The 17,585-nt window shown below is 40.2% G+C and overlaps 1 protein-coding gene across 1 annotated transcript; it reads right to left on the minus strand.

Annotated features, from left to right (window-relative positions):
- Window positions 1-965: 965 nt before the first annotated feature.
- Window positions 966-17,454, minus strand: rgmb (repulsive guidance molecule BMP co-receptor b). The gene is made up of 3 exons (XM_017691076.2): window positions 16,982-17,454; window positions 7,899-8,419; window positions 966-3,986 (listed from the first exon to the last, which is right to left on the minus strand). The coding sequence occupies exons 1-3, from the start codon at window positions 17,082-17,084 to the stop codon at window positions 3,309-3,311; spliced, it is 1,302 nt and encodes a 433-aa protein (XP_017546565.1). The 5' UTR covers window positions 17,085-17,454; the 3' UTR covers window positions 966-3,308.
- Window positions 17,455-17,585: the final 131 nt, after the last annotated feature.

Consider the following 17,585-nt stretch of genomic DNA (forward strand, 5'->3'; position numbering starts at 1 on the left):
AATGAAAAGTCATTCAAAATGATTGAATGTGAAATTGTAGATTTTACACTGTTAGAAGTAAAGGTACTGTACTGCTACATTTCTCATTCATCAGTGAACAATGTAAATGTGCCCTCAAAGGTACAACAGTGGTTTTAAAGTCCAGTTGTGTACCTTCAGTGGGGTTTTCCAGGTGAAATGTATGAATTTATACATTTTCATAATCTAATGTTTTAAAACAGAACAATAGAATAGAAAGGCTGAAGATGAGATGGGGTATGTCGAGTCAGTACTACTTAGAAAACATAATTCCAATGGATTATGGTACAATTATGTTCCCTGACTAAAGGCACTGAGATGAACCCTTGACGGTACCACCCCAATGACGAGGAGTACTGTCCCAGTGACAGTTTCATACATTTATTTCTGAGGCTATAGAGAAACCTTATTTACAGTGGTGGTGATAGGAACCAGGAATCGCAACATCTACAACACATTCATTTTCTATCCAAAATGACCAGAGAACCTACAGCCTCTGTAATCTTACTAACAGTAAAATTATGGTAAATCAAAAACGTATGTTTTATTTTGAGGCTATTTTGACTTACAATGCCCTACATGTGCCTCCCTATGAATAGATTTCAAAATAAATGTTTTGAGCCAAAAGCTTATTGCAAAACATTATATTCATAACTAATGTAATGGAATAACTGAGATAGCTTTTAGAGGCATTAAACACTTCAGACATCTGGCTCCTATCAAACCCATCGTTACCATTTCTGATTCTGTATGTTTCTCACATCACATCAAACCACTCTGAACGACTTTGTGTACATATTAAATATTTACTTATGAAGATGTTTTGAAAAGTCAGTGAACTGCTCTTTAAGTGTGTGAGAGAGATTTGTGCCAACATTTCTGAGTATGTTTGATATAATGTCACATCATGTCACAGCAACACTCACAGTATAAATCAGACTTGGATATGAATGTGTATGCTTTGTATTTGAAAAACACAATGATACAGTGTCTGTCAGTTGTTAAACTGACAATACAGAGACATGTTATTAATAAGTCACATTATCTGATGAGCAGTAACCAAAGAAAGTCAACAACATTTATGTATTTTCATTTAATGTTTTAAATAAAACACATTTTTTTCCTTTTTTCCTTGTTTTTAAGTCACCGCATCCAGTACAATACTAAAACACTGATGTAACAATGGTGGTCCACTAGGTGGCAGTACAATCACATCTGAAACTTTTTTTTTCTGAACAGCAAGAATATGGAGCTTAACTTCTCTAACAAGACACTATATTTCATAAATAATTTAAGTATAAACATTGAGCAGTCACTCTTCACAAAAACAGAATTCACTCACGAAAAAAAAATATCACAAAATAAAACGCAACAAAGCAAAAACACAGGATGAAGGCTTACCTTTGCAGTTAATTGCACTCAGATGCCTTGCTCTGGTCTTTAAATATTCCATTATATAATGAAATAAAGCCCATCTAATATTTGGCCAATCGATACAGGCCATCTAAGGATTCGACCAATCAATACAGACCATCTAGGATTTTGGCCACTCACCGCTCCCAGTGTTCCAAATACAATCTATTACACTTGTCACAGTATGGTAGCAGCTCTTCGGCACTGGCAGTAGTTGCAAATAAACGTACAAACATGAGTCTACAGTAGCAAGTCTTTAAAAAAAAGGAATATGGTACAAAGGAAGATTTCAGGTGGGGAGTGTTTCTATGGGCTTCCATTGTGGATGCACCGTAAGGCAATCACCATAAAGTATTAGATTTAACATCGCTGGCATCATCAGTTCATTGCACACTCAAAGCACAGTGAACTTTTTCTTTAGGAAAACAGCATGTTTTGGGAATATTTCTTCAAAATCAATTAGATGTTTGGACGTTCTCCAAATAAACATACTTCAAATGGTTTGTAGATGTGGGAAGTCCTTAAAGATGCTCTTAAGCATTTTCTGAGGAGAAAAACTTTGTTAAACACATTTTTGCATTTCTTTCATATGCAGGTCTGTGAATGCGGGCATAAAATGGTCTAATTGGTTGAGTTTCTGGAGGGCATTGGCTTGCAAAACCTAGAATAGTGCCATGAGCTTCATGTGCTAATTAGGAAATGCCTTGTGTGTGTGTCCTGAAACAGTGGCCCACACTGATTTTTGGCAAACAAAAGTCATGTGGAATATCATTCACAAGGAAAGATAATGCACCAAACGGCAATGCTGACTATCTCTGGTATAGCAACAGTGTAAAAACCCAATAAATGTATATTTTGCGTGCACCAGCTACACGCTGTAATAGCAAAAGGATGCACAAGATCTTTGGTTGGAGGGAAACGACTAAGTCATACTGAACAGGAGATAACTGACGAAGGAGCTTGTTTGGTAATGGAGCTAAACTAAAGAAAAGTTAGTACGTTAGTAGTGAGCCAAAAGTGAAAGAGATCACAGGAAGCAAAGGAGAAATCACTACTTTCCAGTTTCCTCAGTGAATATAGTGCTGGACCTTGCTCTGGAGAGGAAAACCTTAATCAAATCATGCTGCTTTGCCATCTTTATGCTATCCATGACTATTAAACGCACATCTGTGCTGGGTAAAAAAAAAAAAAGATTCTGATTGTCGCTGATGAAATACAGGACCGGAATTATTAATGCAAATGAAATTTGCCCTGCTGGATGGGAAGTCCCTGTTTTAAGCCACTGAGGATTAGGTTTACTTCAGCCATGTTTGCTTGAATTCTTCATATCTTTTTGTTTTAAATCTACACTGAGACAAAGACGATACTGAGTTCTAGACTACAAAACGAGGAAAGACGCACAGAAAGATACTGTGACTGTCACAATTCTTTCTGAACCCTTCAAAAAACCTACTGTCACATGGTTGTGTGGAGTTAAATGGTGAGGTAAGTCCTATCTATGTACAGAGGTGTGAAGAATTTCACAGAAAAACAAACCAAAACAAAAAGCGCTTGTGGGTACCGAGAAAAGCTCTGGTTCTATGGAACACTGTTCTGTAGTTACGTAGCAACATAAAAAATAAAGTGCTTCTGTTAAGACTTCCTCTCCTGAGGACGACAACAAAACAAGGTCACAAAAATTCACACACGTTAAAAAAATGTTCAAAACCGCCCCCCAACCCCCCGGCCCCTGCAAATGGCATGTACACAAAATTTACAGTCATAGAAATGTACGTCTCTGGCCTCCTCCGCAGGCGTTTACACAGTATTTACAAGCAACGTTATGATTGTTTTCAAACAGTGTCTTTCCACTTTTTGCTCATGTTTTGCCTTTACGACTAAAAAAGCACAGCCATCAGTAAGCAAAGCAGAAGTGCGCTTATGGCCGCTGAGGAACTTTTCTGGGCTCCTGAGCGTGAGAAAATGTGCCAGTGCTCCCTCTTGGGGTGCAGCATCTCCACGTCCTTCAGTGCGTTGTAGGCGGCTGAGGTGAAGTTAGCGTCCCCGGTGGTCAGGAGGTCAAAAACGCAGGAGTGGAAGTAAATGTCCTTGACCTCCAGCTGCTCCCTGCACTTGCTGGAGGCACTCTCTAGGCTGAAGGTGGATCCCCGCTGGGCCGTGGCCGTTCCTGGCCTGACCTGTTGTTGCTGCTGCTGGAGGCCCAGCATGGGCAGCTGCAGACGTCCCTCCTGGTCAATACGCTCTGAGCTGGGGCAGCCGTTCATGCACAGCTGCAGGTCCTGTGTCTCATCGAAGGCCATGGCCAGCTCCTCTGGCATGCGCACAGCGAGCGTCAGGTAGTGGCCCAACTGCCGCACCACCACTGTCACGCCAATGTAGGCGGCGTGCAGCTCGACGTGGCAGCCTGGAGACTTTTCCACAACCAGCAAGCTGCGCATCTCGCTGGAGCCTCCCATCACAGTGCCGTCCACGAAGGCCGCCGGCAGGTCATCTGTCACTGCTTGGTACACCTTCTGGTCTGTACATTCCTGGTACGGTTTGAAAATTATTGTTATCTGAAAACAGAAAACAGAGGGTGATGAGTTTCACAATTTAAATGAAGCACACAATTATAAGTATTCTATTTACATTTTCTGAAGATATGAAGTCTTACAGAAAGTTTTAATAATTAGAGGCAAGGTTTTAAAGAGGTACAGTCACTTTCGGCAAATTTGTAGCAGCATGCAAGAAGATGTTGCAGCTCCAGTGCAACAGGGAAATGCACACTAGAGTCTGTGAAGGCAGCTTATAAGTGCAAGAACTCAGTATATTTCAGGTAACTTTGACAAATATTTTGTAATTTCAAGTGACCACTTTTTCTAGCAGATAAAGCAGTGTTGGCTCAGTTGTTACCGACAGCCTACCTTAGGGATTTACCGACTTAAGTCCAACCTTTCAAGTCAGGATTTGATGCTGGCTGATTCAAGTCCAACCTTTAAATCCTTTTTGAGACCTTCTGGCTTGAGGTGTTATGACTGTATGCCGATGTATCTCACTACAAATTACGTGCTTTCAAGCAGTTCAGGTTATTTATAGCAGCAGCAATTTTTAACTGGTAACTGACTTTTCTCTTGTACAAACTGGCAGACTGACTGAATAAAATGTTCATTAATGCTACAGGAAATGGAGATTCTTAGTGAAGCTGTGGTGCTAAATGACTCACAGTAGTTGAGTAAGTAGTTGAGTTGAGCAATGCTGATATGACTACGACCCCATCACTGAAACAGTGCAACAAACTCTGGGAGATGTAGGAATCAAGTCTTATGGGTTCTGAATAAATCTCCAGAATTACAGCACAAAATGTCAAGCTGGCTGTTTTTAAGGCATCCTTTAAAATAGAACTGAGAGGAAAAGACTGTGAAGTGTGACTGGGTTTCATTCCGTTTCGCATCAAGTGTGATATTTGTGTGTATATAGTGTGAACAAACCAGGCTATGATACCCAGCTCATTGCTATAGCGTTATGTAATTTGTCAGATGTAATCAACTAGTATCAAAGGTCCATTATAGATTCATGGGTATGAATTATATCTCTTCATCTGTTATTTGGATCATTCTACTGAAATAGTTCAAAGTCAGAGCTGAAAACACATTTATTGCTTTTACCCACTTAAAATCCAAAGCTTATTACATACTAAGGCTTATTACTCAGTAACTACATGGACTTCAGTGCAAACTGGTTGAGCTATTCTTAGATTATAGAAGTGTGTAATAAAACTTGGGATGGGCCTTGACTACGAAAGGGGTTAGCTGACATGGAATTTAGACTAAAACAGTCACCCTATAACTTAATTATGTTTATTTTACCAAAAGAAATGATTTAACATTTCATTTTATCACACCAATCATAACGCTACTGAAACTTTACCAAATGTATCGGTGGTGATTGTTTGAGTAGTGAAAATTGTAGTTAATTTTGAGTAGAACTGAAAAGCACTAACCAATACATGACTGACAAACACATCTTCGAACAGTTATACACACTTAAAATCATGTTTTTACAAGTACAAAAAAGTTTATTATTTAGTTAATTATTTAAGCCTTTGTGAGTTTCTGCTGTTTAATTGAGAAAAACCGAGATCTGACATAATATTTGACAATTTACCATCACATAAGTCAGCAAAGCAGTGTTAAACTAAAACTGTTAGAGTTTGTTTCATTTCAGATCATATATAACATTGGGTAGTATTGTCAGTTATTTCATTATTAGCTCCTACAGTATTGAAAAATGTCATATCAGTAGGACCCTCACAATTATAGATCATGAAGAACACTCTGATAGCCAGAAACAATGCTTTAACTTATGTATGCTTAAAATGTAACATTAAATCTACTTGCTATTTCAGTTCTGCTGGAACTCTGAGTAGTGCACTTGTATGTGTGGTCTACTAAACCCACAAACATACTGTACAGGTTTAAAAGCATGTCGTTCCACAACACTGAAAAGGAGGGAAGGCCTGCTGACTAACAAGATGTGTGGCGTTACATTAGTGAAGGATGAATGCAAGCTTTGTTCACATGACATGGATGAATAATGACCACTAGCTGGCCATTAGGTGAGGCAACTGAAAGGGCCTCAGTTGAGCAGTGTGTGCTAATAATTACGGGCAAACAGTTAATAATGCGCCCCCACCTCCAAAGTCACAAGGTCACAAATGAGAGGTAGGTAGCATTAGCCTAGTCCAACTGACTGTTAGCCTCTTCAATCTGCCTAAACTTATAATTTGAAGAAAAACAGACAAACAACCACAAATATCTGAAACCTTTCACCTCTTTCTGAACAAATCTTTACTGTTGCTTAAAGGTAGATGGCTTTTAGCAAGTAGCAGTTGCAGCTGTGTCCCGTGCAAGGCGGAGGGAATGAGAGAGAGAGAGACAGGGAGAGAGAGGGAGAGAGAGTGGTCTTACAGCCGTGCAGTTGGAAAAAGAGAGACAGAGCCTTCTTTCAAGGCTCCCTTATTAAGGATTGCGCCACAGCCCAGGCTACATGCAGTCATTAACAACATTAGACTTTCACGGACACGTTAGTCACAAGTGTTAGTCACAAGACCTCTGCGTTCTGCTTTGTCCGACTAACACCTATGAATACTTGGTCAAAGTTGAAATAGCCATCTGTGCATCGGGCTGATAAGCTTTCTTTGACACTCTTAATTAAAACACGTTAATCAAATCTGACACATATATGGTGCTGTGATTAAAGAACGGCTACATTTTAAAAAAGGAAAAACTGGTAAGTGATGATGGTTTCAATAAACTGACCCCTATTTACTACACATATGATGCTATATAGCTAAGTACAAGACAAATAACATCTGCAGTGAGAATAAACTGTGATAATGACTAACAGCACTGTGTACACCCTTCATATATTTCATTTCCAGTTGAAATGTCCATTACGTAAACTACAAGTTATTCATTTTTCAGCACCATTAAAAAAAGTAGAAACTCCACATCTCAAATAACCAGTTTCACTGTTCTAGTATAAATATTTTTATTCTTTTTCTCCATTTCCTTTTCTCACTAACTCTTGACAGCTACACATCCTTTTAGACTCACAGTGTTGAGTTGTCTTCTCACAGTGGAAGGATGGACAGAAACACCTGCAGATTTTTTCAGATCTGAAGCAAGAATTGAGTTTCATTTTCTTCTCTCTCTCAAAGATGAAAGCTTTAAGTACTGTTTATCTAATGGTGATAGTTTTGGTGGTCTATCACATTGTCCGGGGTCTCATTATCTCTCAATCCTTAATCCTTAATTTTGAACTCCAGTTTTTTCACTTATGCAGGGGGATAATCTGAAATGTCCTCAGAAATATCTAATGAAATGAACTGAATAAATGAAGAGTGGTCTCAGACCTTTGCACAGTACTGTTTACATTCAAAGTTCAGTTGAAATATCTTCTTCCACAGATATTCTTCTTCTCAAACATCAGTGACTGAAAAAACAATGTGCCTCCAGCACAAATAAGATCTACTAAGTGATTTCAGTTCTAGCATTGAATTTTCCTTTAAATGAAGAAGCAAAAAAGGACAACATTAAAAACTATGGGTGTAAAAATGCATCATTACATCATGATCTGAAGGTGGCGATTCAGTTGAATCAACTGAATTGGTTTAGGAAAGTTCTAAATAATTACAATAATATTCAATGAAATATGTGCTTATTTTTTGGCTAAAATTAAATTCTTGGCAATTTGAATGCTAAAATGCCCCAATAATCCTGGTGTACTTTATCAACTGTTTATAATCCATGACTGTGTAAATTGCTCCTCTAGTCACATTTCTGTATTCAGTGTATTTTTAAATTATAATAGTGAGCCATGACAAAATCATCAAATCAAATTGTGGCAAAATTTGGGATTTCCTAAAGAACTGTTAATAAACTTAAGCACTGAGAGGTCACAGATTCACACCCTTCATAACAACTCACCTTATTAGTCGCTGTGGCGCTCGAACCCAGCACCACTGGCACATTTGTCACCTGCACTGACAGGTAATTGTTATCGATAAGGGGCCATGCCCCCTCCACCTTACAGGTCTGAAACTGGTCCTTAAAAGTTCTGAGATGTGGGTCCCCGAACAGGCCACAGAAAAGGTAGTTGGGGCGTGGGAGTTCTGCCCCCGTCCCAGGCAGTGTGGCCTGGTGCTGGTGGCGGCTATGGTAATTGCAAGGCTCAATGGGGACTGCGGGGTGCGTTGAGGATGTGGGGCCGTCCTTGGAGCAATTCCTCTGGCTCATGAGGTCACTGATGCCCAGCAAGGCTGAGTGGAAGACCAGGTTGCCCCTGCAGCTCTTGGATGTGCGGTGGGTGCAGCCTGAGTAGGCCCGCAGAGCCTTGCAGAACTCAGCATCGAAGCCGTCCAGAGAGGGGTTCAGGTGTGAGGTGAGTGAGACGAAGTCTGTGGTGCATTTCTGGATCCGACACTGCGGGATCTGTACCTGGCTCTTTCCTGTACAACAAGGCAAAAGAAAAGGGACATTTTAATGGTCATCTAGGGAGAAGTGTGTCATGGGCTAATCGAGATCTACATGCCCTGTTTACACAGAGAGAGAGAAAAATAGTCACTGTAAAGTTTTTTTTTATTTTTATTTTTTTACAAAGTACAAAGTACTGTATACTGTGTGACCACAAGAGCAAGAACAGCCAACTTAAAAAGAAAACTATCTCCCTGGGGCTTTAAGGTTCCACAAATTATTGGTATCAGCAGAATTCTGCCGATAAGGCATCAATATTTGAATCAGTTGAGCCGTAATACAGAGCCCAACTTGCAATGTCAGTACATCAGTAAGATACGTGGTTTTGACCACATGAATGATCAACTCATTTCTTTATTTGAAAGCTTAAAGTACAACCTATCAAAGAGATCCTGAGGCTTACAGGCAATAAGGAAAATGGTCATAGATGTCCTAAGAAACCCTGTTATCACCTCTACAGTTTTTCAGGAGTGATTATGATGGAATGAATGATTGACTGACTGATTTATTTTATTTGACAGCTTAAAATACAACTTACACAAGTATAGCATACTAACAGAATAACACGCTCAGTTCAACTGACCTTCTAACAGTGGTCAAAATTAATGACCTAATAATGTGTGACGTATTGTTTAAAAAGGCATCTGTAATTTACAAATGTGCTGTTAGCTCTGTTTGATAGAAAACACTGAGACAGCATGTAGAGCAGGTTCAACTTTTCATTCACATGAAAAATGAAACAAGGTGACAAGGCTTAAAAAACATTCAAATTACAGTTTGTGTTATGTAATGAAGCAGCGTATCTGATTTTGTGTAATAAGAGATAATTATGTCACTATCTTGGCTTACAAATGATTTTAATGCAGTATGAAATAAAAGACACTACTATTAGAACAAAAGCAAAAGAAAAGTTAGGAAACAGTATCCTCTATGCTGTGCATGTGTGGCAGGTGTGGGAATATATTTCCCTATATGCCCTGAATCAGTCCAAACTGGAATTTCCTAAGCGAGGGTGTGTCTTGCGTAAGCGTTTCTTCAAGGTCAGTCTCCGTGCGTTCTTTTACACCAAGATGCAAAAGGTGCAAAAGTGCCGACTCAAAAAGAGTGTGTAAAATCTCCTGTTATCAGTGGAGGAGCTTGCTTATTGCACCAATAAGATCAAATAAATCGGCGCCTCAAAGAAAGAAAACAGTAGAGGCATTTGTACTGTAAAGGCGGTAAAGGCCGGATTAGCACCCTTCACCTGGAACTACGACAGAGTCACTCACCATAGAGTCAACTTTAGCCATTTACTCTAGGCTAATATTCAACTAAATTCATTTCAAATGGGGCATAAATGTTTATGCTAATCCACTTTCAGCTGCTGGCCGAAGGCCATGTGTGGGTTTTTTCTGGTTTCTTTGGCCATGTGAAAGTCAAAATGCGCTCTGCATTGGTAAAAAGCCTTCTCCACAGCAAGTCACGATGATTTTTGTTTGTTTAAAAATGCTAAGAGGCTCTGTTTCATTATTGATTTCACACACAGAGCACTTCACTCCATTATCAAGCAATGACATAGCACAAAATAAAACGCCTGAGAGAGAGAGAGAGAGAGAGACAGAGAGAGAGTGAGAGAAAGAGAGAGTACACTCCTACACCATTAGTTGTGACTTGCTCAAGTGTGGTCCGACTGCATTACTTCAGAGACAGTGAGTGAGCAATAGAGAGAGTAAAAAAGTGAGCATCAAAGAATAAGCGAGCGAGAGAGAGCGAACGCGAGAGAGGGTGCGCGAGAGAGGCCTCTCATAATCTGATATGAGCTGCAGCCTCTCCATTAACACGCCTGTAATGACTCAATCTTCCACAGTAAGGGCCTCCCACTGCAGCCTGCACTGCCAAGAGCTCCCAACCACAGCCCATTCAAATGCATCTGATTTGATTATCAGATGATGGCGTACTGCAGGCAGCGGCAGCGGAAGATCAGCCCACCGTGGGCCGCTGCAGCCAGCGGAGGAGGTATGACGAAGCACGGCCAGATTGGGTTTCACTAACAAGCTGTAAAACAATATGGAGGCCCAGCTGAAGCCATGTTGTGGTACAAAAGGCAAGGCTTTGAAAACGGCAGGAGAAAGGCCTTAATGAACCCCACACTCACGCAGATGTGCTGCATTGCAAAGGTGCTGCTGTTAACTCAAACACACTTTAATTGCTTCAGCTACAGGCTTGTTAATCAGTTATTCATCTTAAGATTCAGGGTCTACAATAAATAGCTCTGTAACTACATTGAATTATTACTACTTTAAATAATAATATGAGTAAGTGAAGTATGGGGCCACATATACGTTCCTTATGGTTAAAGGGGTTCAATTTCAGTCAACTAATCTGTTATGAGTTATTCTGTAACTACACATACTATTGTGTAGGAATTAGAGTGAAATATTTTAATTAAAAATTTTAATGCATGGCCTTATTATTCAGCTATTAATCTTAAGGCTTATTACTCTGTAACTGCTATGAACTATTAAGTAACTACTATAAATCAGTACGTGCCTACTTATATGTAAATTATAGGTATCAGAGTGAGGAATTAACGTATGGCCCATACATTTAGGTCCCTTTAGGTTTAAAGGGTTAAACTGCAGGTTTATTATTCGATTAATCTTAAAACATGTTATTTCATACACACTATATATAATTTTGCCACTACTACAAAATTAATAGGTAAGTAATGTAATTACAAGAAACAAAGGAGTTAAACTTACACAGTAAAAGCGAAACGCCCATTTATATTCAAATACATGTAAATCTACTCAATGGATATTCATATAACTTATTAGAAACATGGGCAAAACACTATAGGTAGCATTTTTTAAAAGGGCACCTACACAGGGACTTGATAATGCACATGCGTAAGCATTGAAAAACATATTTACAAAGCCATACTGCAGATTTATGAACAGTCAATTCCAGTAACGGAGACACAAGATGTTCTATAACATAAATGACTTTGTATTGAAGTCAGGGCCTTAAAGTGGCAGTCATTTGTTCTGTTTGTATCACTGTTATAAAGCATTACTCCCAATTAATGGGGAGCACTTAATTACTACAGTTTTCATGTTATTTCATTTTAGTGTACACTTTCTGTTAAGGAGACATTTCTCTTTAATAGACATTGTACATTTCTACAGATTTCAAGCAGAAATATGTAGAACTGATTTGTTGTACATACGTCTCTGTCTTAAGCCCCATTACTTGGGAATGATGCACCACAGTGTTACAGTTAGAAGAAATATCTGCCATTTAAGGTCCCTCATGTCAATGTAATGTAATTTACTTCATATACAACCTTGATATATTGTGATTACTAGAACAGACTTCTTATAAATATTCCAGTATAAACACATTATTCAACTTTAATGTGTGTGTTGTGAAGTCTCTATATAGGCAGATTAGGCCTGCAAATAAAGTGTTACCAAATATAAGTACTGAGATTGTATTGCTACTTATTGCGAAAGCAATGCACCTTAATACATTAAAATGTACTGGTGAATCAATAATGTAACACTGCCTGCATTATCTTGATCAAATTTTTTTGTTGGATTACGTGAATCTTCATTCATCAAAAAACCAACAGAAAGGCTCTTGTGAAACTGTGATTGCTCAAGCCTTTTGTGACCTCAGTACTGCAAAAACCAGTATCACGATAACAATTACCGATGTACTGTGCAGCCCTGTTTAAATCTTTAATTTAGTGACTCAAGACATGAATCTATGAATGACTTGAGGAAGGCAGCTGAGCAAAGGCTCTAAAATGACAAAGGGGCCGGCTGCAGATGTAACCACATTAGGTAGGCATGCCCCGCGTCTCACCCACAAACAGAGAGGCTTTTCACGGAGGGCCCGCGTGACCTTGTCACCCACCAAACTCATGCGCCTCCAGCGCTTCACCCGGCTGCATGTGTGGGGCGGTGGCAAAGATGCTGCTCTCCAAAGCCTGTCTGAAAGCACATTTGCAGAGGAGATGGAGGAGAAACTCCATTAAACAATAGGAGATATGCATCGCAATGTTAAGTTTACAAAGAATTTGGAATGAATAAAATTCACCGGAACAGTAGTGCTACGCTAGCTGTGTTAACAGTAGCAAAACAGTTATAGTTACTGTATGCTGGTTGTTGTATACAAGCTCCCTATTTTATGTCTCAGTCTCTTTTATAGTACATTCAGATATACAATCCTCCTGACCTGATGATGAAACCCAAAAGCTTACTGTGATATAATGTATCGCAAACATCTAAGGATATACAGGCATGGGAATTGGGTTGATGGTAATAGCCGATATTTTTGGGGTGCACATTTGCCAAATCCAATGGCGACACATAAACATTTTTAGATGTAGAAATTGGGACTTAATTAGCTCTACATAGATATACAACATTTATTTCTACAATGTTACAGATGCAGAAAAATGAATAAAAAGCAAGCATTTAACTCAGCATTCCAGTGACTTCTTAACATAAGCTGGGCAAAATGACAAAAATAATATCACAACATTAAAAGAAATTTTTATAATGTTACATAATGTTGTGGTATTCATTTTTCTACCATATGATACAGACAAAGTACATTTAAAAACAACTGTAAAAATGATCTATATTCAACATTACACATACTGTGATGCACTAAATCTATAAAACAATTATGCTCTCTTTGTAATCAGATATGTAGTTATGACGTGGTTTTGCACTACTGACTACATTCGTGCTATACTCCATCAAGCATATTGTGACAAATAGTGCTGTAATTTGTCAAGATAACAATGAATATCGTCATATAGGCCAGTCCTACATTGAAATATCTGCCAAATCTAAACATCCGTCTGATGTCAATACTTTATTTTCCAGGAAATATCTGCAAATGCCAGTATGATTCCGATATCATTATGCATTACAACAAAAACATTAAAAAAGAATATTCCATATACTGCCCACCCCTAATCAGCAAAGACAAGGTGTTTTTTTCCATAGGACGGGTGTCATCGCAGCCCTGGTGTACGATCAGGGCAAACTGCGAGGCCTTTATCTGAGATCTGTTTTAATCCAATTCACAGCAGTCATGGACACAAGCTGTTTTTCGCGGCTAGGTAGCTGAAACACAATTAGCCGTCACCTGACACTCCTATTTCAAAATCGCTGTTGTGAGGGAGACGTGCAATTGGATCCACAGTCATACCAATAACAATAATGACACCGGGACACTTGATAAGAGGAGGAATGAAGGGATGGAGGAGAAAGTAGGCCAGTCTTCCTCCAGTCTCCTTGAGCTGAAGGCTGTTTGTAATTTCAGAGCGAGCGAGCGAGGAATGGAATGTCTTTGGGGGTCCCCCAGGTGGGGGCAGCAGATCATAAACTATTACGAGCGGCAGAGGGTGAACAAATCAAACTATCACAGTCTGTGTTAGAATGTCTCAGTGTGCTGCCAAATAGTGACGCTAAACCCAACCGCCAAAACTTCCTCTTTGTTACGTATTGAATTTGAAGACCTACTACCACCTTTTTAAAGAGGATTCAAGATTCAAAGATTCAAGATTCAGTATTCATTGCCATGTCAACATAGGTGGGCCTTAGTAGCCTTAACACAGAAGAGAAAACAGTGGGGAACAACAAAAATTAATCCCTGTAATATAGGATAGATACAGGATAGGAATACAGATTTTAAAATAGGTATCATAGTAAGATTGAGAAAAGATGCAGAAAGTGAATGTAGTGACTGAAAGCCTGTATAATAGCACTCATTTCATAAATTTCTCAAATCTCAAATGTCATGTAAAACCTCAGCCTAGTTTTCAGAGTCTTCAGGGTAAGAAGAACAAAGTCCTTGGTGTTCTTTTCTGGTTCAGCCAAGATCATAAAACCAAACTCGTAATAAACCAGAGACAGAGCGTTAGAGAGAGAGAGAGAGAGAGAGAGAAAACAAGGTGTTTGTTTCACAGGCCGAGTTAATTTGTGGGGCTGAAGTGTGTCGTTTCGGAGCACAGAGCACACCCTTGTTGCAATTAAAGCTGCTGGAAATATTTTCTCAGGGTGGCCGGCCGCTAGTGAGGCGCTCCTCAGCTGCAGAGGGGCCCACGCCGGTGCAGCGAGTGAAATTTCAAGATGTGGAATTTGGCCAGGGCAGAGAGGTCAACTGCACCCCCCTGCCGCCATTACCACCCCCCCCCCCCCCCCCCCCCCCCCCCCCACCCCCCCACCAGAGTGAACTTTAACAACTGCGTACAGCAGGAGGATTACAAGCCACTGTGTCGGAAGGACATCTCCACCTCTAAAGCCTGGATTTCTCTTAGAACAGTCATAGTCGACTGACAATTTCTTTCACCAAATAGGTTTGGTAAATGCCATTCAGTGTTTAAAAGGAGGCTAATCGAAAGGCACCCCACCGATAACAAAAGATCAAATTCCCAACTCCTTGTATGACATTGAGGAACATCAGCCACAAGCAGCTACAAATGAGAAAAGACAAGAGAGGGAGGGATAGAGAGAAAGAGAGAGAGGTTCTGCTCTTTATGTCACTCTAAATGTGAAGAAATACACACCAACAGCCACCAACTACCATGATGTCACATCTGTATGTAAATTGTTAGCTATTTGTCATCATTCATTATTGGCAAAATTAGCATTACTGACCGAATTATTCCTTCAAGCCATTAAGACCATTTTGCATTTGGAAATCCAACACGCTGAGCAGAACTACACTTCCTAAAACCGAAATAAAGAACAATTTATCAGTCCACTTAAGACATATCTGGATCTCCAAGTGGTCAGAGTGCCATGACAACTTGACAAATCACTTCACACATGTTGCACAATGACACATTGTTATAGGACCACATTCTAAATTTGCTTCAGTCCTTAAGCCATTAAACTCCACAAAGATCAGACACACACAGTGAAAACCGCTGGGATAAAGTCTGTCAGACAGGAGAAGTCGAAAAAGAAAAGTGCAACAAACATCAAATGAACACATCTAGATTTCTAGCCACATTACAGCTCTCAAATGCCTTAAAACTGCTTAAGAAACTCCTTGAATGGTTCAAAGCCCTTTCTCTCATCACTAAGGTCCACTGAAGTGTGTTGTGCTTGCCTGCCCAGGGTCCACGTTAAATTAATTATGAAGGTGTGACCACTCAATGGACACCCAGCAGTATTCTCCCACTGCCATTAATTCAGAATGGCATGAACACAAGCTACGGCCACCCAAAGCGGAGCAGCTGTCAGAGAGCCAAGTGAGAAAACAGAGCACCAAATGTGTAGCATTCACAGCCGCCTGTTCAACCCAAGGAAAGTCCATTTCAATTCAAATTAAACACATAATGGCATACCCCGTTTAAAATAAGGCCACGTGTGGAGCACTTTCTTTCAGAACAGAGAGCATCACTGCTGAGGAAGGAGAGCCATCCTTTGCTGGAGAAAAAAATTATTTCTTGAAAGATAAGCAAGCTTAAATTGGCATCTCAAGAACTAAATTCATCAAGAATTAGATCATAACTTCTCTTGAGCTCTAAGGGCATCGGAGCACTGGTCAAAACCAGTATAAACAGCTGCAGAGGAAGTTCACAGCCTTACAAAGGCTGACCATTTAACAGTAAGGAGCATTTCTCTCAAAGTCAGGGGGAAAAAGCACTGCGCTGTACGGTCTGCACATGAGTGAAAGTGATCCTGCAGCCAGACATTTAGGTCGCAGCAGAAAGCTATAAGCTACCACTCCAGAGTTACAAATCTGTGCAAATCAATACAACACCAATGCAGAGTAAGGAGAACGGTGAAACCACTGTTACAAAGCAAACTCTCTCTGGCTGCTTCAGTTGAGCAAAGCGTATAAACTTTTTAATGCCATAATCAGTTTGTCCTGACTGAAAATTATATTAAAGACATTTTGAGATGTTTTGCAGATGCAGCACGCAGGGCTAATTCCCTTAATGTGTAAAGCACTCACAATAATGAAGACTGATATTTACTGTTTTAAAATAAGTAGATTTTGGGCACATTCTAACTTTTAAGGGTCTTAAAACTATTTAGGAAACGTGTCAATTATTCAAATGTCCTTATCTCTATCACTAAGAGCCACTGAAGAGTGCTGGGTCAGGTCCACGTTACGTTATGACAAGTGTCTGACTGACTACACTGAGGAAACTAATTCATTTACTAATTCTAATAGGTACATATTTACATATGTGTCTTACATGTTATTCACATGGATATACTATCCCTTATGAAAAAGAACTAAAGTAAAACAAGAATCTTATAGCAAGTTCACGCACTTGCTACAGTTCATTCTAGTACACATGTATTATAGATTACTATTAGACAGTAATAAAGGACTTATGTTGAGGGACAAATGGTAAATATTACTACAAAAGCATTAAACCGCACTATAGAAATCTTATACTTTCTAGTAGGACTAAGTCTTTTTTGTGAGTGATTTAAATCACCGTATTACTTCTTTTCACTGTTCGGTCTAAACAGCATCTCAGAAAGAGCCGATATGAAATAAACAGGAGTTACCGAGCGGAGCCAGGAGAGTCAGATATCCCAGCAGAAGCAGGCAGAGGGAGGCCGGGAGCTGGAGGCGCTCAGCCCCGGGGCAGCAGGAGCCTGCTCTCCCCATACCCGGCCATCCAGCGAGCGGGACGGGACAAGGGGCGAGACAGAGCCGAGGAGCCGGAGCCTGGCGCTTCCTCCCCGGGACGCTAAAGCGAGTTTAACTGCGGCTTCAGGCTAACGCTCCGGAGCTTAACCGTCCACGCCGGAGAGTTGCAGCAGAGGTGGTAGCAGAGAGGAGAGAAAAAACAACACAAAAGTGAGGAGTAGTGGAGCCACGGGGCTTTCTTCTTCTTCTTAGGTTCCTGGGTCCGTGGGGAAGCGGTCAGTCCACAAACAGGGCGGCTGGGGTCGGTGTGTCCGCGCTGGACATCGCATTTCTCCTTCCACACGGACAAATAACCTACAGCACACACCGAGTCTGGGTGGGTTTTTTTGGATCCAGAGATCGATACGAGAATCGTCAGACGAGCGGAGCGCGGAGAGGAATCCACGCCCACTTGCACTTGGAAAACACGCCCACTTCTGGAAGTATGTCACGCCCATGTTGATACATAAGCTCCGCCCC

Source organism: Pygocentrus nattereri, chromosome 20, assembly GCF_015220715.1.
Source record: "Pygocentrus nattereri isolate fPygNat1 chromosome 20, fPygNat1.pri, whole genome shotgun sequence".
NCBI lineage: Eukaryota > Metazoa > Chordata > Actinopteri > Characiformes > Serrasalmidae > Pygocentrus > Pygocentrus nattereri.